At 43.1% G+C, this 20,826-nt stretch overlaps 1 protein-coding gene across 5 annotated transcripts in view; it reads right to left on the bottom strand.

The window, feature by feature from the left end:
• The window catches only part of DAGLB (diacylglycerol lipase beta), a 46,941-nt gene that overhangs the window by 5,821 nt on the left and 20,294 nt on the right, over window positions 1–20,826 (bottom strand). For all 5 annotated transcript variants that reach the window (XM_053554495.1, XM_053554496.1, XM_053554494.1 and 2 more), the window contains 7 exons: window positions 18,244–18,370; window positions 16,086–16,169; window positions 12,678–12,755; window positions 8,385–8,465; window positions 8,167–8,294; window positions 578–646; window positions 422–494 (listed from right to left, as the gene is read on the bottom strand). In XM_053554495.1, coding sequence (XP_053410470.1) covers window positions 422–494; window positions 578–646; window positions 8,167–8,294; window positions 8,385–8,465; window positions 12,678–12,755; window positions 16,086–16,169; window positions 18,244–18,370 — 640 coding nt within the window. The remainder of the gene's footprint in view (window positions 1–421; window positions 495–577; window positions 647–8,166; window positions 8,295–8,384; window positions 8,466–12,677; window positions 12,756–16,085; window positions 16,170–18,243; window positions 18,371–20,826) is intronic.

The following is a 20,826-nucleotide window of genomic DNA, read 5'->3' as shown; positions in this document are numbered from 1 at the left end:
GGGTAGAGTGCCATGACATCACAGCTCACAGCAACCTCTAACTCTTGGGCTTAAGCGATTCTCTTGCTTTAGACTCTCAAGTAGCTGGGACTACAGGCGTCCACCACAATGCCTGGCTATTTTTTTGTTGCAGTTGTCATTGTTGTTTAGCAGGCCCAGGCTGGTTTCGAACCTGCCTGCCTCAGTGTCCTCAGTGTATATGGCTGGAGCCCTACAAGCTGAGCTACGGATGCCTCTGCCATTTTGCTTTCTTATGCACCACATACACAGTTCTAGACAAAAGTCTGTTCAGAAGGTAGAAGAACTTCAATTGACAGCATAAAATGCCCTAGGCTAAGAAAATTCTTCTCAACTCCACATACCATCTCAAGGACAGGCCCAAGCTTCTTGCAAATCCTCTTAAAAGGACACCCCAAATTACCTTAGGCTTATTACAGTTAGCAATCACTCGCAAGATTCTTTTCTTCAAATCTTCCAAGTTGGTCACACTTAACCTGTTTAGGAAAAAGTCATATTGAGGCTTCGAATTCAATATTTCCAGTTACCCCAACCCAGAGACAAATCCCTGCAAACATACCTGGGAATCACATCCTTTCCTAGGACAACTGACACAATGAAGTTCTTAGAGTATTCATAAAGAGATTTGCTGAAATTTCAAAAAAAGAAAAGTTTTATGATTATACTGCCCACAGAGGACTTCAAAGAGAAGTCAAGTAACACTGCCAGGTCAGTTTTCACAGTTCTTTATCCTCTAACGGAGAGAAGAACTAAAACAGAGACTTCAGTTGTAGTAACTCACTGGCCAGATTGTACTAAAGTGACAATATACATTCAACAGAGACGTTCCACTGCTAAAATACTAGATCAAAATGGTATATGCGTTTATCATTTTTTTTTTTTTTAAAGAAATAATGCCTTGCTCTGTTGCCTAAGCTAGAGTGCAGTGGCATCATCATAGTTCACTGCAACTTCAAACTCCTGGGCTCAAGTGGTCCTCCTGCCTCAGCCTTCCTACTGGCTGGGACCCTCATGCTCAGCTAATTTACTTTTTAGTGAGATCTTGCTATGTTGCCTCAAGTGATCCCCTGCCTTGGCCTAACAAAGTGCTGGGATTACCGGCATGCAGAGCCATCGTGCCTGCATTTATCTTTTCACACAGCAACCCACTTGAAAGACTCTGTCAAAGACCCACAGGCAAAAATGTAAAAGGAAAGACCCAGAAGGCTATTCACTGAATAGCAGAGGCTGAAAACCTGAATATTCTTCTATAGAGAACTGTACTCAATTCAAAGACTACCCATACAATGAGTCTTTTAGAGCTGTAAAAAAGAATGAGGTTTAGCTGTAATGCTATGGGGTAATCTCAGGATATACTGTTAAAAGCAACAATAAATGCAGAGAAGTAGGTATAATATGCTACCTTTTATACAGAAGAGAGAAATACAAATATATAGCTATTTACTTATATACAAGGTATCCATAAAGTCTGTATGCATTTTTTACTATGTTAAACTATTGTACACGAACTTTATGTCCACCCTGTATATGAAAACAATGAGAAAGCAAGTAAAAAAAAGGGCCAGGCATGGTGGCTCACACCTGTAATCCCAGCACTTTGGGAGGCTGAGATAGGAGGAATGCTTGAGCCTAAGTGCCCAAGACCAGCCTGAGCAAAAGTGAAACCCCATCTCTTTATCTGGGCTTCCTAGAGCGCTAGGATTACAAACGAGTAAATAATAGAAAAATTAGCCAAGTGTAGTGGTGTGCACTTGTAGTTCCAGTTATTTGGGGAGGCTAAGGCAGGAAGATCATATAAGCTCATGAGTTTGAGGCTGCAGTGAACAATGATTGTGGCACTCACTCCAGCCAGGGCAGAAGAGTGAGACCTTGTCTCCAAAAACACCACACACTTTAAAAATGGATACCTCTGAGGTGAGAGACAAGATTTTTGAGGGAACAAGGAAAGAAACTAGATTTCTCTGAATATACCTTGTTTTATAGAGTTCTGTGGAACCATGCTGATGTTTTATTTTATGTAATTAGGAAATTAAATTCTTTTTTTGAGACAGAGTTCTTAAGCTGTCACCCTGGATAGAGTGCCATAATGTCATAGCTCACAGTAAACTCAAACTCTTGGGCTTAAGCGATTCTCTTGCCTCAGCCTCCCAGGTAGCTGGGACTACAGGCGCCTGCCACAATGCCCAGCTATTTTTTGGTTGTAGTTGTTATTGTTGTTTGGCAGGCCTGGGCTGGATTCGAAACCACAAGCTCTGGTGTATGTGGCTGGCACCCTAGCCGCTGAGCTATAGGCACTGAGCCTATGTAATTAGAAAATTAAAACATGGCAGAACACGTTTGTAATCCTAGCACTCCAGGAAGTCCAGGTAGAAAAACCTCTTGAGCTCAGGAGTTCGAGACTAGCCTGAACAAGAGCAAGACCCTGATTCTACTAAAAATAGAAAAGTTAGCAGAGCATTATGGTATGTGCCTGCAGTCCTACCTACTGCGGAGGCTAAGGCAGAAGGATCGCAAGCCCAGGAGTTTGAGGTTATAGTCAACTACAATAATGCCACTGTATTCTACCCAGGGTGACAGATCAAGTCTCAAAAAAGAAAAAGAAAAAAAAAAAAAGACAAGTAGAACAAGAAAGTATAATATTTGTCTAATTGAAGTCTTAAAAAAGATGAGGTAGGCTCAACCTGGGCGTTGTGGTGGGCGCCTGTAGTTCCAGCACTTGGGAGGCTGAGGCAAGAGAATCACTTAAGCTCAAGAGTTTGAGGTTGCTGTGAGCTGTGACACCACGGCATTCTACTGAGGGTGACAAAATGAGACTGTCTCAAAAAAAAAAAAAAAAAAAAAAAAAGATGAGGTAGAGAAGAGGCAATATGTGAAAAGACAATGACTAACAATTCAGAGATTAAAGAATCTCAGTCGGTAGGGCGCCGGCCCCATATACCAAGGATGGCGGGTTCAAACCCGGCCCTGGCTGAACTGCAACCAAAAAATAGCTGGGCGTTGTGGCAGGCGCCTGTAGTCTCAGCTACTTGGGAGGCTGAGGCAAGAGAATTGCTTAAGCCCAGGAGTTGGAGGTTGCTGTGAGCTATGTGATGCCATGGCACCCTACCGAGGGCCATAAAGTGAGACTCTGTCTCTACAAAAAAAAAAAACAAAGCAAACACCCATGTAACCTGAATGTATTTTGCTAAGATGAAAGAAGCATAACCCAAAAAGACTTCATTCTCAGATGAGCTGTTACATACACTTAAAAAATCAAAAAGCATTTGCAAACGAATTATGATTAAAAGAAAATGTTGCAAGGTTACCAGATAAAAATCAAAATACAGGCTCGGCACTCTTTTTTTTTTTTTTTTTGTAGAGACAGAGTCTCACTTTATGGCCCTCGGTAGAGTGCCGTGGCCTCACACAGCTCACAGCAACCTCCAACTCCTGGGCTTAAGCGATTCTCTTGCCTCAGCCTCCCGAGTAGCTGGGACTACAGGCGCCCGCCACAACGCCCGGCTATTTTTTGGTTGCAGTTTGGCCGGGCCGGGCCGGGTTTGAACCCGCCACCCTCGGTATATGGGGCCGGCGCCCTACCGACTGAGCCACAGGCGCCGCCCCCAGGCTCGGCACTCTTAAGTTGAGTGGTTATGGTGCTGGCCACATACCCTGGGTTCAAACCTGGCCTGGGCCTGCTAAACAACAATGACAACTGCAACAAAAAAATAGCCAGGCTTTGTGGCAGGTGCCTGTAGTCCCAGTTACTTGGGAGGCTGAGGCAAAGAATCACTTAAGCCCAAGAGTTTGAGGTTGCTGTGAGCTGTCGTGCCATGACACTCTACCAAGGGTGACATAGTGAGACTCTGTCTCAAAAAAACCCCCATCAAAATACAAAATTCTGTGGCCAGCAACAAGGCATATGGCAATACACCCAGAAACAAACAGAAATAGCAACAAATGCTCAGGGACTGATCCAATAAAAAGTGTGTAAGAGCTGGGTGCACTGGCTCACACCTGTAATCTCAGCTACTTGAGCTAATGAGTTTGATACTAGCCTAGGCAACACAAGAAGACCTCATTTCTTTTTTTCTTTTCTTTTGAGACAGAGTTTCACTATGTCGCCTTCTGTAGAGTGCCATGGTGTCACAGCTCATACCAACATCAAACTTTGGAGCTCAAATGATTCTTTTGCCTCAGACTCCCAAGTAACCAGACTACAGCGGGCCACCACAATGCCTGGCTATTTTCTTTTTTTGTTGTAGTTGCCATTGTTGTTTACCAGGCCCAGGGTGGGTTTGAACCCTCCAGCCCTGGTGTATGTGGCCAGCACCCTAACCACTGAGCTATGCAGAGCCAAAGACCCCATTTCTTTCTTTCTCTCTTTTTTTTTTTTTTTAGAGACAGAGTCTCACGTTATTGCCCTTGGTAAAGTGCCGTGCTGTCACAGCTCACAGCAACCTCCAACTCCTGTGCTTAAGCCATTCTCTTGCCTCAGCCTCCTGAGTAGCTGGGACTACAGGCGCCTGCCACAACACCTGGCTATTTTTTTGTTGTTGCAGTTTGGCTGGGTTTGAACCCGCCACCCTCAGTATATGGAGCTGGCGCCCTACCCACTTAACCACAGGTGTCACCCAAGACCCCATTTCTTAAGAAAAAATGTACGTGAGTCTTTTTTTTGAGACAAAGCCTCAAGCTATCGACCTAGGTAGAGTGCTGTGCTGTCACAGCTCATAGCACCCTCAAACTCCTGGGCATAAGCAATTCTCTTGCCTTAGTCTCCCAAATAGCTGGGACTACAGGCGTCTACCCCAATGCCTGGCTATTTTTTGGTTGCAGTAGTCACTGTTTGGCAGGCCCGGGCTGGATTCGAACCTGCCAGCTCTGGTGTATGTGGCTGGCGCCTTAGCCACTTGAGTAACAGGCGCCACACCTATATATGAGTCTTTATGGAGAAAATTATAAAACTTTATTGAAAGACATTAAAGAAGCCAGGTGTGGTGCCTCACACCTATAATCTTAGCAGTCTGGGAGACTGAGGCAGGAGGACTGCTTCAATTCAGGAGTTTGAGACCAGCCTGAGCAACAGTGAGACCCCTGTCTCTAAAAATAGAAAAAGTAGCCAGGCATTGTGGCAGGCCCCTGTAGTCCCAGCTACTTGGGAGGCTGAGGCAAGAGGATTATTTGAGCCCAAAAGTTTGAGGTTGCTGTGAGCTAGTCTGACCCCATGGCACTCTACCCAGGGTGAAAGAGTGAGACTCTATCTTAAACAAAAGAAAAAAGGAAAAGACAGACATTAAATGAAAGAGTACCTAAATATTTAGGAAGTAATACCATGTTAAGAGACTAGAAATTTCAGTAATGTAGATACGTGAATTCTCTCCCAAACGAACTAGAAAATAAAGGCAGTTGAAATTACAACTCCGGGCCAGGCACGGTGGCTCATGCCTATAATCCTAGCATTCTGGGAGGCCAAGGCAGGTGGATTGCTATCTCTAAAAATAGCCAGGGCATTGTGGAGGGCGCCTGTAGTCCCAGCTACTTGGGAGGCTGAGGCAAGAGAATTGCTTAAGCCCAGGAGTTTGAGGTTGCTATGAACTACGATGCCACAACAGTCTACCATGGGTGACAAAGTGAGACTCTGTCTCAAAACAAAAAATTAAGAATTGATAATCTGAAGACATGATTCAAGGAGTAAAAAGACACATCACATTGAGGAATGGAGAGCATATTTACAACATATACATGTATTGCAACAAACAAAATTGAAATACAGAATATATGATTACAAATCAAAAAAGAGAGACTCTAGAAAAATGGGCAAAAAGAACTTCACAAAGGTGCAAACTCAATAACCAATAAATAAGACTCAACCTCATTATTAATCAAGGAAATGCAAATTAAACCACAACAAACCATCACTACACGCATCATATTAGCAATAATTTTAAAATTTGATAATTCTAGTAAGTGCTGGTGAACTTAAACATTGCTGGCAAAAATATAAATTGGCATAGCTACTTTGTCAAATAAACCCTGGCAAATATCCAAAGATTGAGCATGAGCAACTCTACATCTATTTTATAGATAAACATCTCAGACAGCACTGTGTGTGATAGCCCCACACTGGACAAAATCCAATGTCTATCACCAATCAAACATAAAATAATGGATGACAAGGATATGATGATGTAATGAGAATTTACCGAATAACACTATATAGGCATGAAGCATACATAATATGGAACAGAAAAAGGAAGTCACATAAAAAAATACAGTACAATACCCTTTATACAAAGTTCAAAATCAAGCAAAATCAAACTATATTATTTAGAGACATGTATATATGTGGTAAAACTATTTATTTTTAAAACAAAGGAAGAGGCTAGGTGTGGCAGGTGCTTGGCAATCCTAGCTACTCAAGAGGCCGAGGGGCAGCACCTGTACCTCAGTGGGTAGGGCGCTGGCCACATACACCAAGTCTGGCGGGTTCGAACCCGGCCCGAGCCAGCTAAAAAACAACAACAAAAATAGCCAGGTGTTGTAGTGGGTGCCTGTAATCCCAGCTACTTAGGAGGCTAAGGCAAGAGAATTGCTTAAGCCCAAGAGTTTGAGGTTGCTGTGAGCTGTGATGTCATAGCACTCTACTGAGGGTGACACAATGAGACTCTGTCTCAAAACAAATAAACTAAAAAAAGACTAGTCTGGGTAATACAGGAAGACACTGTCTCTAGAGATAAAAAAAAAAATGTGCTCAGGAGTTGGAGACCAGCTGGGTGTGGTGTTGTGTGCCTGTAAGTCCTAGCTACTTGGAAAGTGAGGCAGGAGAATCCCTTGAACCCAGAAGTTTGAGGTTGCAATGACTTAGGATGGCACAACTGTTCTCTAGCCCGGGCAACAATAAGACCTTGTGTGTATAAAAAATAAAATAAAAATAAAATACATATTCTCAAGAAATATTTAGTATATAATGTGTATAGGGTATCACCTTAATTTGTGAAATACACACCTACACATATAAACAGCTGGAAAAAAACAAACCTCAATATAATTATTACAGTGGTGATTTCTGGGTAGATCTTTGGCCTCTCCACTTTTTTATATTTTCTAGATTTTCTATTGATGGATATAAATTTCTGAGATTTTCTTCTTTTATTATTAGGAGGGTTCATTTGTTTGTTAGTTTGTTTTGAGACAAGGTCTCTCTGTATTCTCCATGCTGGTCTCAAACTCCTGCCTTCAAAAGATCCTCCCAACTCAGCTTCCCAAGTAGCTGGGTTACAGAAGTGTGCCTCTACACCCAACATCTTCTTTTCATTTTTGATCGTGTATTTTATTTTTTTTGTGGTACAAATTTCTTTTATAATCAGAGCAAAAGGTTACATAGCACAGTCCAATCAGCAAAAAAAATCTTATTTTTCAAAGTCAAAAATGTCATTAGCCATCTGTCCAAACCTACAGAGTACACACCACCAGGAGAGAACCCTACTGTAAACTATGGATTCTGGGAATAATGTGTCAGTGTAAGTTCTCTGACTGTAACAAAGCTACCACTATGAAGGGGATGCCATAGTGAGGGAGGCTGTGCATGTGGGAGCCAGAGGCAGGCACATGGGAACTTTGTACCTTCTGCTCAATTTTGCTCTGAACTGCTCTAAAAGACAAAGTCTATTTTAAAAAAGAATCTTGGCCGGGCGTGGTGGCTCACGCCTGTAGTCCCAGCGCTGTGGGAGGCCGAGGCGGGTGGATTGCCTGAGCTCAGAGGTTCAAAACCCATATGAGCAGCAGTCAGCCAGAGTAAGACCCCGTCTCTACCAACAACATCAAAAACAGCCAGCACCGCAGGAGAAAGAAGAAAATCACCATAAAAGGAGTACTTCAAACAAACATGAACAAGCACACTGAAATTAAAAAAAATAAAAAAATAAAAAAATAAAAAAAATTAAAAAAAAAAAGAAAAGAATCTTGGAATTATATACTTAGGAAATCAAAGCTATGGTCGGACAGATCTAAGAAAGGCTATTCAGTCATTCTTCAATGAAACAGAGCTTCAAAACACAAACCTCTCCTGAAGATGAGAAATTGTAATTCAATTATGAATAAAAGATGAGTCTTGACCATCTGACATCTAAGTAGCAATTTGTTAGATAAAGGAAAACAAAGAATTACCTTAACAATCCCCGGGGTGGGGAGAAGGCATAGCCCCTGACTTGTGGGTATGAGGCTCTGAGCATGATGGCTAACAGGGCAGCAGCTCCACCCCCAAGGCTGTGCCCCACGATTACAAGCTGGTATTCCTAGAGGACAAAAAGCAGAATGAGGTCAAGGTTAGAAATATCGAATGGCTCATGACAGGAAAAGGAAATAAAAATTCAGTAAAATCTCACAGGAGCTATGCTGAAGGCTTGGCTCAAAATCCCATCATAGATAAGGCGTCGGTAAACATATCTGGCAGCCTGAGAAATCCCCTATAAACATAAAGAAGGTGGCTATTAATCCTCGGACAGGGCAGATTCAATTGCACTCAAAAGACAGGATTACACTATATATATGCTGATTTGATTCTCTTATTTTCCTAAAAAGGACATGGCATCATGAAGTCAGCAGTCACGCCCACTACTCACCATCGTGTTCTTGGCATCTTACAGAAAGCTTGCCAATAAGGCTGTGCTCAATAAACACTTAAGCTAGACCATCATAAATGAGTTCTAGGGAGGTCAGGTTTGGGTCTGACTTCAAAAATTAGATAAAATTTGGGTGGCACCTATGGTTCAAAGGAGTAGGGTGCCAGCCCCATATACCAGAGGTGGCGGGTTCAAGGCCAGCCCTGACCAAAAACTGCCAAAAAAAAAAAAAAAAAATTAGATAAAATTTAAAACCTTCTAATATATGCATGCGTTCTCATAAATAGGCTTCTGGAAAATTAAGCAGTTCCAACAGAAGAGAGCTAACCCTGTCAATGACAAGTATCTTCACAGTGCCTAATCATGGCAGCTCCTCTGCTAGGCCCTGAGCAAAGAAGACCTGGCTACTGTCCAGGACAGGTTATATTGTAACAGGATGAGGTATAGGTAATCTTGTATAAGATAGGAGACTGTTTTGGATCATCTCTAAAGCAACTGCAAATTCCTAAGATTTAACAATTCTGTAAGAAGAATGCTGAACCTGGCATCATACAAGACAAATCAAAAAGAATGCTGTTGGGCAGCGCCTGTGGCTCAAGGAGTAAGGCGCTGACCTCATATGCTGGAGGTGGTGGGTTCAAACCCAGCCCCGACCAAAAAAAAATAATAAATAAATAAATAAAAACTGTAAAATACAAAAAAAAGTGTTCCTAAAAAAAAAAGAAAAAGAATGCTGTGACAGTCTGTGTACATCATGACAACACTTAATAAATCATCACATTCTCTTTTACTCTTCTGCAACTGTACAATGCAGTCAACTCCAGTCAGCATTTATTAGGCTTCTACTAAGTGGCTGGCCCTGGACAATCAGAGCCAAACAGAATTTGGACTACAACTGTGGCTGGTGAGCACAGGCACTAAACAAATACCAAGATCATTTTTAGCTTCATAGGTTTGGACTCCAATTACCATGAAGAGCATCAAAGCTAAAACGTGGCTTTGGCACATTTAGCACAAGTGAAGCCAAGAACAGAGAACAGGCCTGGGAAGCGGCGGTTACTGAACACACACAAATATCTGCAGTGGGAGCTCAGCTTCCAGTCAGATCCCCAGAGCCTCAGCCTATGGTCACATAAAACCTTTCTCTGACAGGCAACAGCCTTAAGCCAGGCCTTAAGCCCAGTGGACTCTGAAGGTATCTGGGGCTGCCTTGTTGAAGTGTCTTTACAATAAGGTTTAATATTATTATTTTTCTTCATACATATCCAATGATAGTTGTTAAACTAGAGTATTCTGTGACTTGAGGCACAAAAGAAAGCTAAAGGTTAAAGAAAAAACATCCCCATTCCTGACTGTCAAGCTTCAGACTCAAGGCAGAACAAATGCTTCATCCTGGCTAGAGAACCCTGTGGGGCAGTCACCTGCAGCTACACTCTTAACACATTTTCTTAAAATAAAAATTAGACATTTTATTTAAAAAATGATTGCTACAGGCTCAGCGCTTATGGCTCAAGCGGCTAAGGCACTAGCCACATACACCTTAGCTGGCGGGTTCAAATCCAGCCAGGGCTCACCAAACAACAATGACGGCTGCAACCTGTAATCCCAGCTACTTGGGAGGCAGAGGCAGGAGAATTGCTTTAGCCCAGGAGTTGGAAGCTGCTGTGTGCTGTGAGCTGTGATGCCACATCACTCTACCCAGGGCAACGGCTTGAGCTGTCTCAAAAAAAAATTGCTACAGAAGTAGCACATATTTTGGTTATAAAAACTCATTAAGGCTTGGTGCTTGTAGCTCACCAGCTAAAGGGCCAGTCACATACACCGGAGCTGGTGAGTTCAAATCAACCCAGGCCTGCCAAACAATGAGAACTGCAACAAAAAAATAGCCAGGCGTTGTGGCGGGTGCCTGTAGTCCCAGATATTTGGGAGGTTGAGGCAAGAGACTCACTTAAGCCCAAGAGTTGGAGGTTGCTATGAGCTGTGACGCCACAGCACTCTATTGAAGGTGACATAGTGAGACTCTGTCTCAAAGAAAACACAAAAAAACAACCACATTAAGTGTACAATGCAGGGTCCAAGTCCATTGCCTTCTACACCTGATGCCTTGGTGCTTCTTCCCTAGAAGGAGCCACTGAACCTTTGAGCGTGAATCATTTCAGATTCTCTCCTAAATGTTGGAAACTCTGCACTGCAATGTCATTAGTCATCAGGGAAATGCAAATCAAAATCACAATAAGACCTTACTTCATAGGCCAGGTGCAGTGGCTCATGCCTGTAATCTTAGCATTCTGGGAAGCCAAGGCAGGTGGGTCGCCTGAGCTCAGGAGTTTGAGACCAGCCTGGGCAACAGCGAGACTGTCTGTAAAAAATAGCCGGGCACTGTGGCAGGTGCCTGTAGTCCGAGCTACTCAGGAAGCTAAGGCAAGAGAATCGCTTGAGCCCAAGAGTTTGAGGTTGCTATGAGCTGTGATGTCACAGCATTCTCCCCAGGGCAACAAAAGTGAGACTCTGTCTCAAAAAAAAAAAAAAAAAAGAAAAGACCTTATTTCTTGACATCTGTTATAATGGCTATAACAAAAAAAAAAAAAGAAAGAAAAATAATATGTGTTGACAAGAATGTGGAGAAACTGGAACCCTTGTGCTTTACTGGTGGGAATGGAACATTGGTGCAGCTATTGTAGAAAAGCTCAATGGGTCCTCAGAAAGTGAAACTCAGAATCAGAACATGACCCAGAAGCTCTGCTTCCAGATATTTACACAAAGAACTGAAAGAACAAATTCAAATCAGTATCTATAGATCAACATTCATGGTGGCAATATTCACAACAGCCAAAAGGTAAACAAAACTCGGCTCGGGGCCCACAGCACAGTGGTTATAGCGCGGGCCACATACACTGAGGCTGGTGAGTTCGACCCTGGCTCCAGCCAGCTAAACAACAATGATAACTGCAACAAAAAAAATGGCCAGATGTTGTGGCAGGTGCCTATAATCCCAGCTACTTGGGAGGCTGAGGCAAGAGAAAATCACTTGAGCTCATGAGTTTGAGGTTGCTGTGAGCTATGATGTCACAGCACTTTACCAAGAGCAACAAAAGTGAGACTCTGTTGCAAAAAAAAAAAAAGGTAAACAAAACTCAGGTGTCCAATGGATAAAGTATGATACATTCACATAATGCAGTAGTATTTATTCAACAACAAAAAGAAATGAAATTTTGACGTATGCTAGCATGGATGAATTTGATGACATTCCGCTCAGTGAAATAAGCAGTCATAAATGGACGAATTCTGTATGATTCTACTTATATGAGATTTCCAGAACAAGCAAATTCACAGAACTAGAAAGCAGAATAGAGGCTACCAGGGGCTGAGGATGGGAGGAGGGGAAGTGAGTATTTAACAGGTACAGAGCTTATGTTGGGGATGATAAAAAAAATTGAGTACAGATAGTGGTGAGGGGTACAGCGTGCTATGAATGCATTTAATGTCACTGAACCATAAACCTACAAATGGTTAGAATGGTTATTATGTATACTTTACCATAATTAAAAAAATTTTTTTTTTAAATCTGCAACTCTAATTCTGGGCAGGCGGGTTTCTATTCCTTCAGAAGCCTATGTTCCTGACACCACAGCACAGGAAGAGTGAAACTGAGAACCTGGGCCTAGCTACAGCTGCCTAGAGAACAACCCAAGGACAGTTTGCTGCCTCCTGAGGTGAAGGCTTATTTTTTACCTTATACTGCTCTATGCTATGATATCCTAAAGCTTTTTTGTATTGTAGAAATGTTTTACTTTAAGAGGAAAGAAAAGCCATAGACCTAGGTTCACACGTCCAATCTACCACTTATTCCAGTAACCATACAGCTTCAGGCAAGTCATTCAATTTCTTTGAACTGGCACCTCTCGTTTACAATAAACAAAACCCCTAAGTTCACAGGGCTGTTGATAATCAACACGTTAAGAAAAGAAAGCACTTACCTCACACAGCACAGTACATGGTAACTATTTATTACAGTTAACAGTAACAGGAAAGATTCACAAACCCTAGGGCTTATACCTTGTGTGCCCAACAGTCTTGTACCTCACACTGTATGTCGAGTACTTCACTCTCCGCTGACAGATCAGTAAGGATGTCCTGTAAAAAAGGGCATTGACAGAAGAAGCAATTATTACCTGACCGAGGCTACTTCATTGACAGAAGAGCCTGTGAAGGCACAGGGTGGGTTCCTGTGGCCACAATGCTCCCTCTGAGGGACAGCAGGAAGTCTCAGTCTCCTGGTAAAACTGAGAACTGAACCTGGATGCCTAGACTTGGGAGGGAAACTCAAGGCAGTAGCCAGGGTGCTCCTGAGGCCCCAACAGCATGACCAGGTCTGGGCCAGGCATGAATGGTGGGGGGAAGACAAGGAGGCACCCAAGACATTACCCTCTCCCTTATGCCATCGCATGCGTATACTTCAAAGACCCTGAAGCACAGAATGTGTACCAGAGTTTTGAACAAAGCATGGTTCTTGTCTCAGGGGCCCACACTAAACAGCTCACTGGAACACTGAGGCAAGAGGCCCCTCAACTAGAGCTATAGCAAGGGGTCAACTGGTGGGGTGGCTCCCTGGAGGAGGGGGGGTGCCTGAGCCAGGGCATGAAAGAAAAGCCTGATTCAGGAGCAGAGAAGAAAGGCAACTTCCCACACATCCTCACTGAGGAGGCAACAAGACCCAGAGCAGAAGCCTGGCCCAAGCACCTGGCAGCGACTGGGGTTCTGTACCTACACTATATAAAAAGCTCCACAGCTGGTTTAGATGGGTTGTGAACCACTGGCATGTGGTACACACTGTGTGAAGTGGGAACTGGAAAAGTAGCCTCGGTCAGGTAATAAAGCAATAAGAACATGAACTTTATATTAAAAGCAGTGAGAAGACACTGGAGGTTTCTGAGAAAGATGATAATAACCAACTCATGTTCTAGAAAGAAAACTGTAAGGATAATATAAACAGCCCTCTGACTGGGGGCATGAAAGACTAGACAGAGGCTCAGGGTCCGTAGCACAGTGGCTACGGCACCAGCCACATATACCAAGGCTGGCGGGTTAGAACCCAGCCCGGGCCAGCTAAACAATAACACCTGCAACAGAAAACAGCCAAGTGTTGTGGCGGGTGCCTGTAGTCCCAGCTATTTGGGAGGCTGAGACAAGAGGATCACTTAAGCCCAAGAGCTGGAGGTTGCTGTGAGCTATGTTGCCATAGCACTCAACCAAGGGCAACACAGTGAGACTCTGTCTCAAAAAAAAAAAAAAAAAAAAAAAAGACTAGACAGAGATTGGGACAGAAAACTATTTCATGGTGCAGGAAAGAGGACTGAGGATAGGGGGCCAGGGCACTGGAAAGAGAGAGATGATGTAAGAACTAGGGCAGAGGTAGGAATGTCACAAGCAATGGACTGGATAGTAAGTGAGCAGGGAAACCAAAGACAGTATCACTGTATCTCAATGGGCAACCAGGGGGACTGGCAGAGCAGACCTGGGAGGCCAAGGCTCTGGTTTCTCTGGTGCCTCCAGGGAGACCCAGGTATCTCTCAAAGGTTCAGATTACCTGGGGAGGCTGCCCAGAACTGGTAAGAAGGAGCAGAAGAGGAATGAGGGCATAAGCTCTGGAATCTCATTACATTTTCTGGGTCAGCAGACAAGAATCAAGAAGTGAGATTGAGGAGTGGCCAAGAATAAACTGAAGGCTGAGTGCAGTGACCCATGCCTGTAAATGGGAAGGGAAGCACTCTGGGAAGCAGAGGTGGGTGGACTGCTTGAGCTCATGAGGTCAAGATCAGGCTGAATAAGAGAGAGACACCATCTCTACTAAAAACAGAAAAACTAGCCGGGAATGGTGGTAGGTACCTGTAGTCCCAGCTACTTGGGAGGCTAAGGCAGAAGGATGGGGCTTGAGACCAGGAGTGTGAAGTTGCTATGAGCCAGGCTAATGCCAAGGCACTCTAGCCTGGGCAACAGAGTGAAACCCTGTCTCAAAAAAAAAAAAAAAAAAAAAAAAAAGAAGAAGAAGAAGAAACTGAACATGGAGGGAAGAAAGTTTCAACAGGGAAAAAGTTGACCAGGCGAGGTGGCTCAGGCCTGTAATCCTAGCACTCTGGCAGGCCGAGGTGGGTGGATTGCCTGAGCTCACAGGTTCGAGATCAGCCTGAGCCGGATCAAGACCTTGTCTCTGAACATAGCCAGGGCGTTGTGGCAGGTGCCTTTAGTCCCAGCTACTTGGGAGGCTGAGTCAAGAGAACTGCTTGGGCCCAAGAATTTCAGGTTGCTGTGAGCTATAACGCCATGGCACTCTACTACTGGTAACAAAGTGAGACTCTGTCTTAAAACAAAACAAAACAAACTAAACAGGGAAGTCGTCTGGTATCTCTAAGAGGCACAGAAGTCAGGAATAAGGAAGACAGAAGAGGGTTCCCCAGGCCAGGGATGGATAAATGGAGGCTCTCGCTAAACCCAGGGGTTGAGACTGGTGTCCATTTGGGGCCGGTGAGGACCTGGAATAGGAACTTGCAGTGGAGCTAGTAAACAGTGCTGACTTTCAGCAGTGAGACTTAATTTACTGTCCCCTTCTGGCTCTGGGTACAAGAAATTAGAGGGTCACATGAGCATGAGACCTGATTGGGTACATCCAGAGAAATCAGGCAGGAGGGAGCCAAGCAGGTACCCCTCTCAGAGCTTCTTGGGCTGGGAGCCAAGCCTGTGGCATCTGTTTCTGACAGTTCTCAGTTAAAAGGAAAATACTTTATTCCTTTTTGCAAAGGGAGTTATTTCACAACCCTAGACTCATCTCATTTTTTTTCCTTGGTGTTTTCTCTTTGTCTGATGCTATTACTTAAGAATGTTTTTCTCTTGAATGTTTATAGCAGCTCAATTCACAATCGCAAAAATGGTTAAAACAATGTAAGTGCCCATCAACCCATAAATGGATTAATAAACTGTGGTATATGTATACCATGGAATAGTATTTAGCCATAAAAATAAGATGGAGACTTTGCATCTTTTGTATTTACCTGGATAGATTTGGAGAACACGTTCCTAAGTAAAGTATCTCAAGAATGGAAAAGGAAGCATCCCTTGTACTCAGTACTAATTTGAACCAAGTAGATCAACAATTACAGGCCCACAGGAAAGAAAAACACAAATTCACAAATGGGGAAGAGGGGAGTGGGAAGGGGCTGGGTAAGTTCCCACCTATCACATACAATGTAGGGGTATATGGCATACCTCCTAGGGGAAGGACTCAACCACAATTCGGACTTTGGACTTTACCATACAAATCCAAATAATGTAACCTAATCATATGTACCTTCATATTAACTCAGAAAAAAAAAAAAGCTTTTGTCTGTTTTGAGTGTTTGCAGTTTGCTAACTTGGGCTCCTGGCTCCTGCCCCTGGTTCCTAGGTCTGATATTTAGGCTCCAGCATTACCTGCAGAGACATGGTCCCTCTCACGGCTACCACAACAGACTCCTTCCTGTGATCCAGAGCCACTAAAAATGGCAGCTCATATACCTGAAGGGGAAAGAAAGGAGCATGAGTTGTAAATTACAAAACATGCATCTAGCAATACAAAGTCAGACTATTCCAGTATCTCTAATAACACAGTCCTGTAAGACAGAAGGAAGGGAATACACAGACTTACCTCTCTCTATTCACCCTCACTACATGGTGGGGACTATTTTGATAATCTGTAAATAAAAGGCTTTCATAAAATATGCTACTACATGTGAAAAACTGTCTGTTTTCTTTCTTTTTTTTGTTTTGTTTTTTGAGACAGAGTCTCACTTTGTTGCCCTCAGTAAAGGTCTGTGGTAGAGTGCCGTGGCATCACAGCTCACAGCAACCTCAAACTCTTGAGCTCAAGTGATTCTCTTGCCGCAGCCTCCCAAGTAGCTAGGACTACAGGTGCCCGCCACAACGCCCGGCTATTTTTTAGAGATGAGATCTTGCTCTGACTCAGGCTGATCTCAAACCGGTGAGCTCAGGCAATCCACCTGCCTGCCAGAGTGGTAAGATTACAGGCGTGACCCACCAAACCCGGCTGTCTTTCTTTCAAGATAGCCTCTCCCTCTTATTGCCTAGGCTGAAGTGCAATGGCAACATTATAGCTCAATATAGCCTTAAACTCCTGGGGTTAAGCAATCCTCCTGCGTCTGCCTTCCAAGTAGCTAGGACAATAAAGCACACCGCCACACCTGGCTAATATTTTTTTTTTCCTTTTTTTTTTAAGAGATGAGGTCTCATGGCGGCTCCTGTTGCTCAGTGGGTAGGGCACGGGCCCCATATACCGAGGGTGGCAGGTTCAAACCTGGCCCTGGCCAGCTAAAACAGCAATGAGAATTGCAATAAAAAATAGCCAGGAATTGTGGTGGGCACCTGTAGTCCCAGCTACTCAGTAAGCTAAGGCAAGAGAATCACTTAAGCCCAAGAGTTGGAGATTGCTGTGAGCTGTGACACTACAACACTCTACCAAGGGCAACAAAATGAGACGTCAAAAAAAAAAAAAAAAAAAAAAAAAGATGAGGTCTCACTATGTCAACCTGACTGATACAGAACTCCTGGCCTCAAGCAACCCTTCAGCCTTAGCCTGCAAAAGTGCTAGGATTAAAGGTATGAACCACTGTGCCTGACATCAGGATTTTTAGAAACTCACCAGGTGATTCTAAAATACAATAGTTTAAGAACCACTAGGCCAGAGAGTAGTGGTTCCCAAAGTCAACTATACTCTGGAACCACTGGGAGGCTTTAAAACACCCTGAGCTGGGATTTCATCCCCGATTCTGATTAAATTATCCAAGGTCCAAGGTGTGGCCTGACTTTAGAAGTTTTAAAAGCTCCCAAGAGATTCTATTAGGCAGCAAAGTTAAAGAACCACTGTATTATACTAGTGGGTTTTTAATTTTGGTGCACATAAGACCTGGAGAGCTAGTAAGCAATGCTGACGCATGGATCCTGAAGCTGCACAGAACTGGCTTTTGTAGATTCATCCTGATAACTAGTTATCACTCTGATAACAAGCAGGTGTGAGATCCATTGCACTTCAGGGGTCCTCAAACCACAGCCCGTTGGCCACATGAGGCGGTGTGATTGTATTTGTTCCCGTTTTTTTTTTTTTACTTCAAAATAAGTATGTGCAGTGTGCATAGGAATTTGTTCATAGTTTTTTTTTTTTAAACTACAGTCTGGCCCTCCAATGGTCTGAGGGACAGTGAACTGGTTCCCTGTTTAAAAAGTTTTAGGACCCCTGCATACTGTTGTTAATGATTGAGACCCAGAATAAGGATTTTTAACCCCTAAAACTTATGTAGACGGAACTCATTGCTCTTCAATAAAATATGGGCGTAAGATACACAATATGGTATCTGATGAAGACCTCTTTATCTAATGTTAAACCTGGGCTTTGAACCTGAACCAATGGACCTATGTGGGCTTTCAAGGGGTTCTGTGAACCCCTTAAAATGGTACACAGGATTTAAGAGTGTGTGTGTGTCTATGAATTGTATGAAGGATAACCCATAACTTCCACTAGAATCCCAAAGGGCTCCAGGACCCAAGAAAAGTTAAGAACTGCTGTATTATACCATACCTTGTCATGAAAGCTTATGTGAATGAAATCCCTATACTGTAGCCCTGTAGTTTTCAGGATAGAGCCAAAATGACAGTTTAGCGGATCACCTCCAACCAAGTCATATTCTGTTGTTCTGCTTCTGCAACTGAAAAAAAGGGGGCAAAGATGTTACTGTGCCAGCTAGAGCCAGTTGCCAAGGAATGTCAACCCTCATCATCATGTATTTGCAGCAAACCTTAAGACTAGAGTTTACAATTCTTAGGACTTAGTCTGGCTCATATAGAAAGGCTTTTTAAAGATAACTATTTCTCTGTGCATACCTTTTAGTAGAGTTCTGACTTCTGGCATCAAGTTAATGCTTTATTTGAAAAAGAAATTAAAATCAACAAGGATGGGAGAGACCCTAAAACGGAATATCAAAAGAAGCAATAGAATATAGCCAGGCATTTTGGTGGGCGCCTGTAGTCCCAGCTACTCAGGAGGCTGAGGCAAGAGAATTGCCTAAGTCCAGGAGCTGGAGGTTGCTGTGAGCTGTGACGCTATGGCACTCTACCAAGGGCGATAAAGTGAGACTCTGTCTCAAAAAAAAAGAAGCAAGAGAATAAAACTCTTCTAAATGAACAATACATATAATCAACTCTGGAGAAGAAATAACAACAAAGGAACTAATCTAAGTAACTTCAGAATATGTCTAAAAAACTCTAAGTCTAAAAATGAAAAGAACTACAAAGAAATCATAAGCTCTACTTAGCAGATGACTTTTTGTATAGCAATTCTGAGTACTAGAGGAATGATGTTGTTGGGTGCCAGAGTTTTATTTGTGGAGAAAGTAGACAGCCATGATATGGAAAAAGACAAAGAAAAATTCTGTGGCTCTGGATCAGAATTAAAAAATATTAGTATAGGGTGGCGCCTGTGGCTCAAGGAGTAGGGCGCCAGTCCCATATGCCAGAGGTGGCAGGTTCAAACCCAGCCCTGGCCAAAAAAACAAAAAATATATATATATATATTAGTATAAACTCATGATTTTAAAAAATTTTTCTTTTTTGAGACAGAGTCTCACTATGTCACCCTGGGTAGAGTGTCGTGGTGTCATAGCCCCCACCAACCTCAAACTCTTGGATTCAAGTGATCCCCTTCCATCCGCCTCCCAAGTAGCTGGGACTGTAGGTGCCTGCCACAACACCCGGCTAGTTGCTCTAGTAGAAACAGGGTCCTGCTCTTGCTTAGGCTTGAACTCATGATTTTTAAAATAAATAAATATTAGGCTGAACCACATGAAATTATAATATCCCCCCCCAGATCTGTCCACTGAAAAGGCCTACAAGCAATAACACCCCAGGAGTAATATGCACATATAGCACTTAGATCTTAACTTCTAAATATAAAAGTCTGCCCTAAAAGAAGAGGATCCCCTGGAGAAATGATTCCAGGGAAAGAAAAGATGAATCGGCAACAACTTACATCAGAAAATCAGGAAGTGCTCAAATTATGACAGAGTCATATCAAAAAAAAAATAAAGAGAGGCTCGGCGCCTGCAGCTCAGCAGCTAGGGCACCAGCTACATACATTGGGGCTGGAGGGTTCAAACCCGCCTGGTCCTGCCAAAACAACAAGGACAACTACAACCAAAAAAAAATAGCCAGGCATTGTGGTGGGTGCCTGTAGTCCCAGCTACTTGGGAGGCTGAAGCAAGATAATTGCTTAAGCCCAAGAATTAGAGGTTGCTGTGAACTGTGAAGCCATGGCACTCTATTGAGGGTGACATAAAGACTTTGTCTCAAAAAAAAAAGGACACAAGAGGCTAGGTGTGGTGGCTCACACCTGTAATCCTACCACTCTGTGAAACTGAGACAGGCAGACTGCCTGAGCTCACAGGTTCAAGACCAGCCTGAGCAAGAACAAGACCCCGCCTCTAAAAATAGCCAGGCGTTGTGGCAGGCACCTTTAGTCCCAGCTACTCAGGAGGCTGAGTAGAAAGAGAATCAAGAAGCAAGAGAATCACTGGAGCTCAAGAGTTTGAGATTGCTGTGAGCTATGTTGCTACAGTACTCTACTGATGGCAACAAAGTGAGACTCTGTCTCATAAAAAAAAAAAAAAAAGACCAAGAACCCATCAGTAGGACCAAATCTGGGACATTTTGAACATCAAATAAACAATATGCTTACTACAGGGTGGCACCTATGGCTCAAAGGAGTAGGGCGCTGGCCCCATATATTGGAGGTGGCGGGTTCAAACCCAGCCCCAGCCAAAAAATACTGCAAAAACAACCACCACAACAAAATAATATCCTTACTACAAAGTATATTACCGTTGTATATATGTAATGTATACCATTACTGTGTATCTGTATATATATATACACATACAGATACACAGTAATGAATTATAACCCACTGAATAATGCCTATGAGTACATAATGATAATAAACTGTAGGGAAGAAAAGCTCTTCTTCACAGTAGAATGACAACTAATGTGGAGGAAATGGTAAATTTAGAAAATCACAATTTTGTAATCATTCTGGTAATAATTGATTCAGATAAGAAACAGGGCCAGTGGCGCCTGTGGCTCAGTGAATAGGGTGCCTGCCCCATTATAC

Source organism: Nycticebus coucang, chromosome 12 (assembly GCF_027406575.1).
Source record: "Nycticebus coucang isolate mNycCou1 chromosome 12, mNycCou1.pri, whole genome shotgun sequence".
NCBI classification, from domain to species: domain Eukaryota; kingdom Metazoa; phylum Chordata; class Mammalia; order Primates; family Lorisidae; genus Nycticebus; species Nycticebus coucang.
Note: the sequence above shows the minus strand (reverse complement) of the source record. Positions and strands in the feature narration are given on the sequence as shown.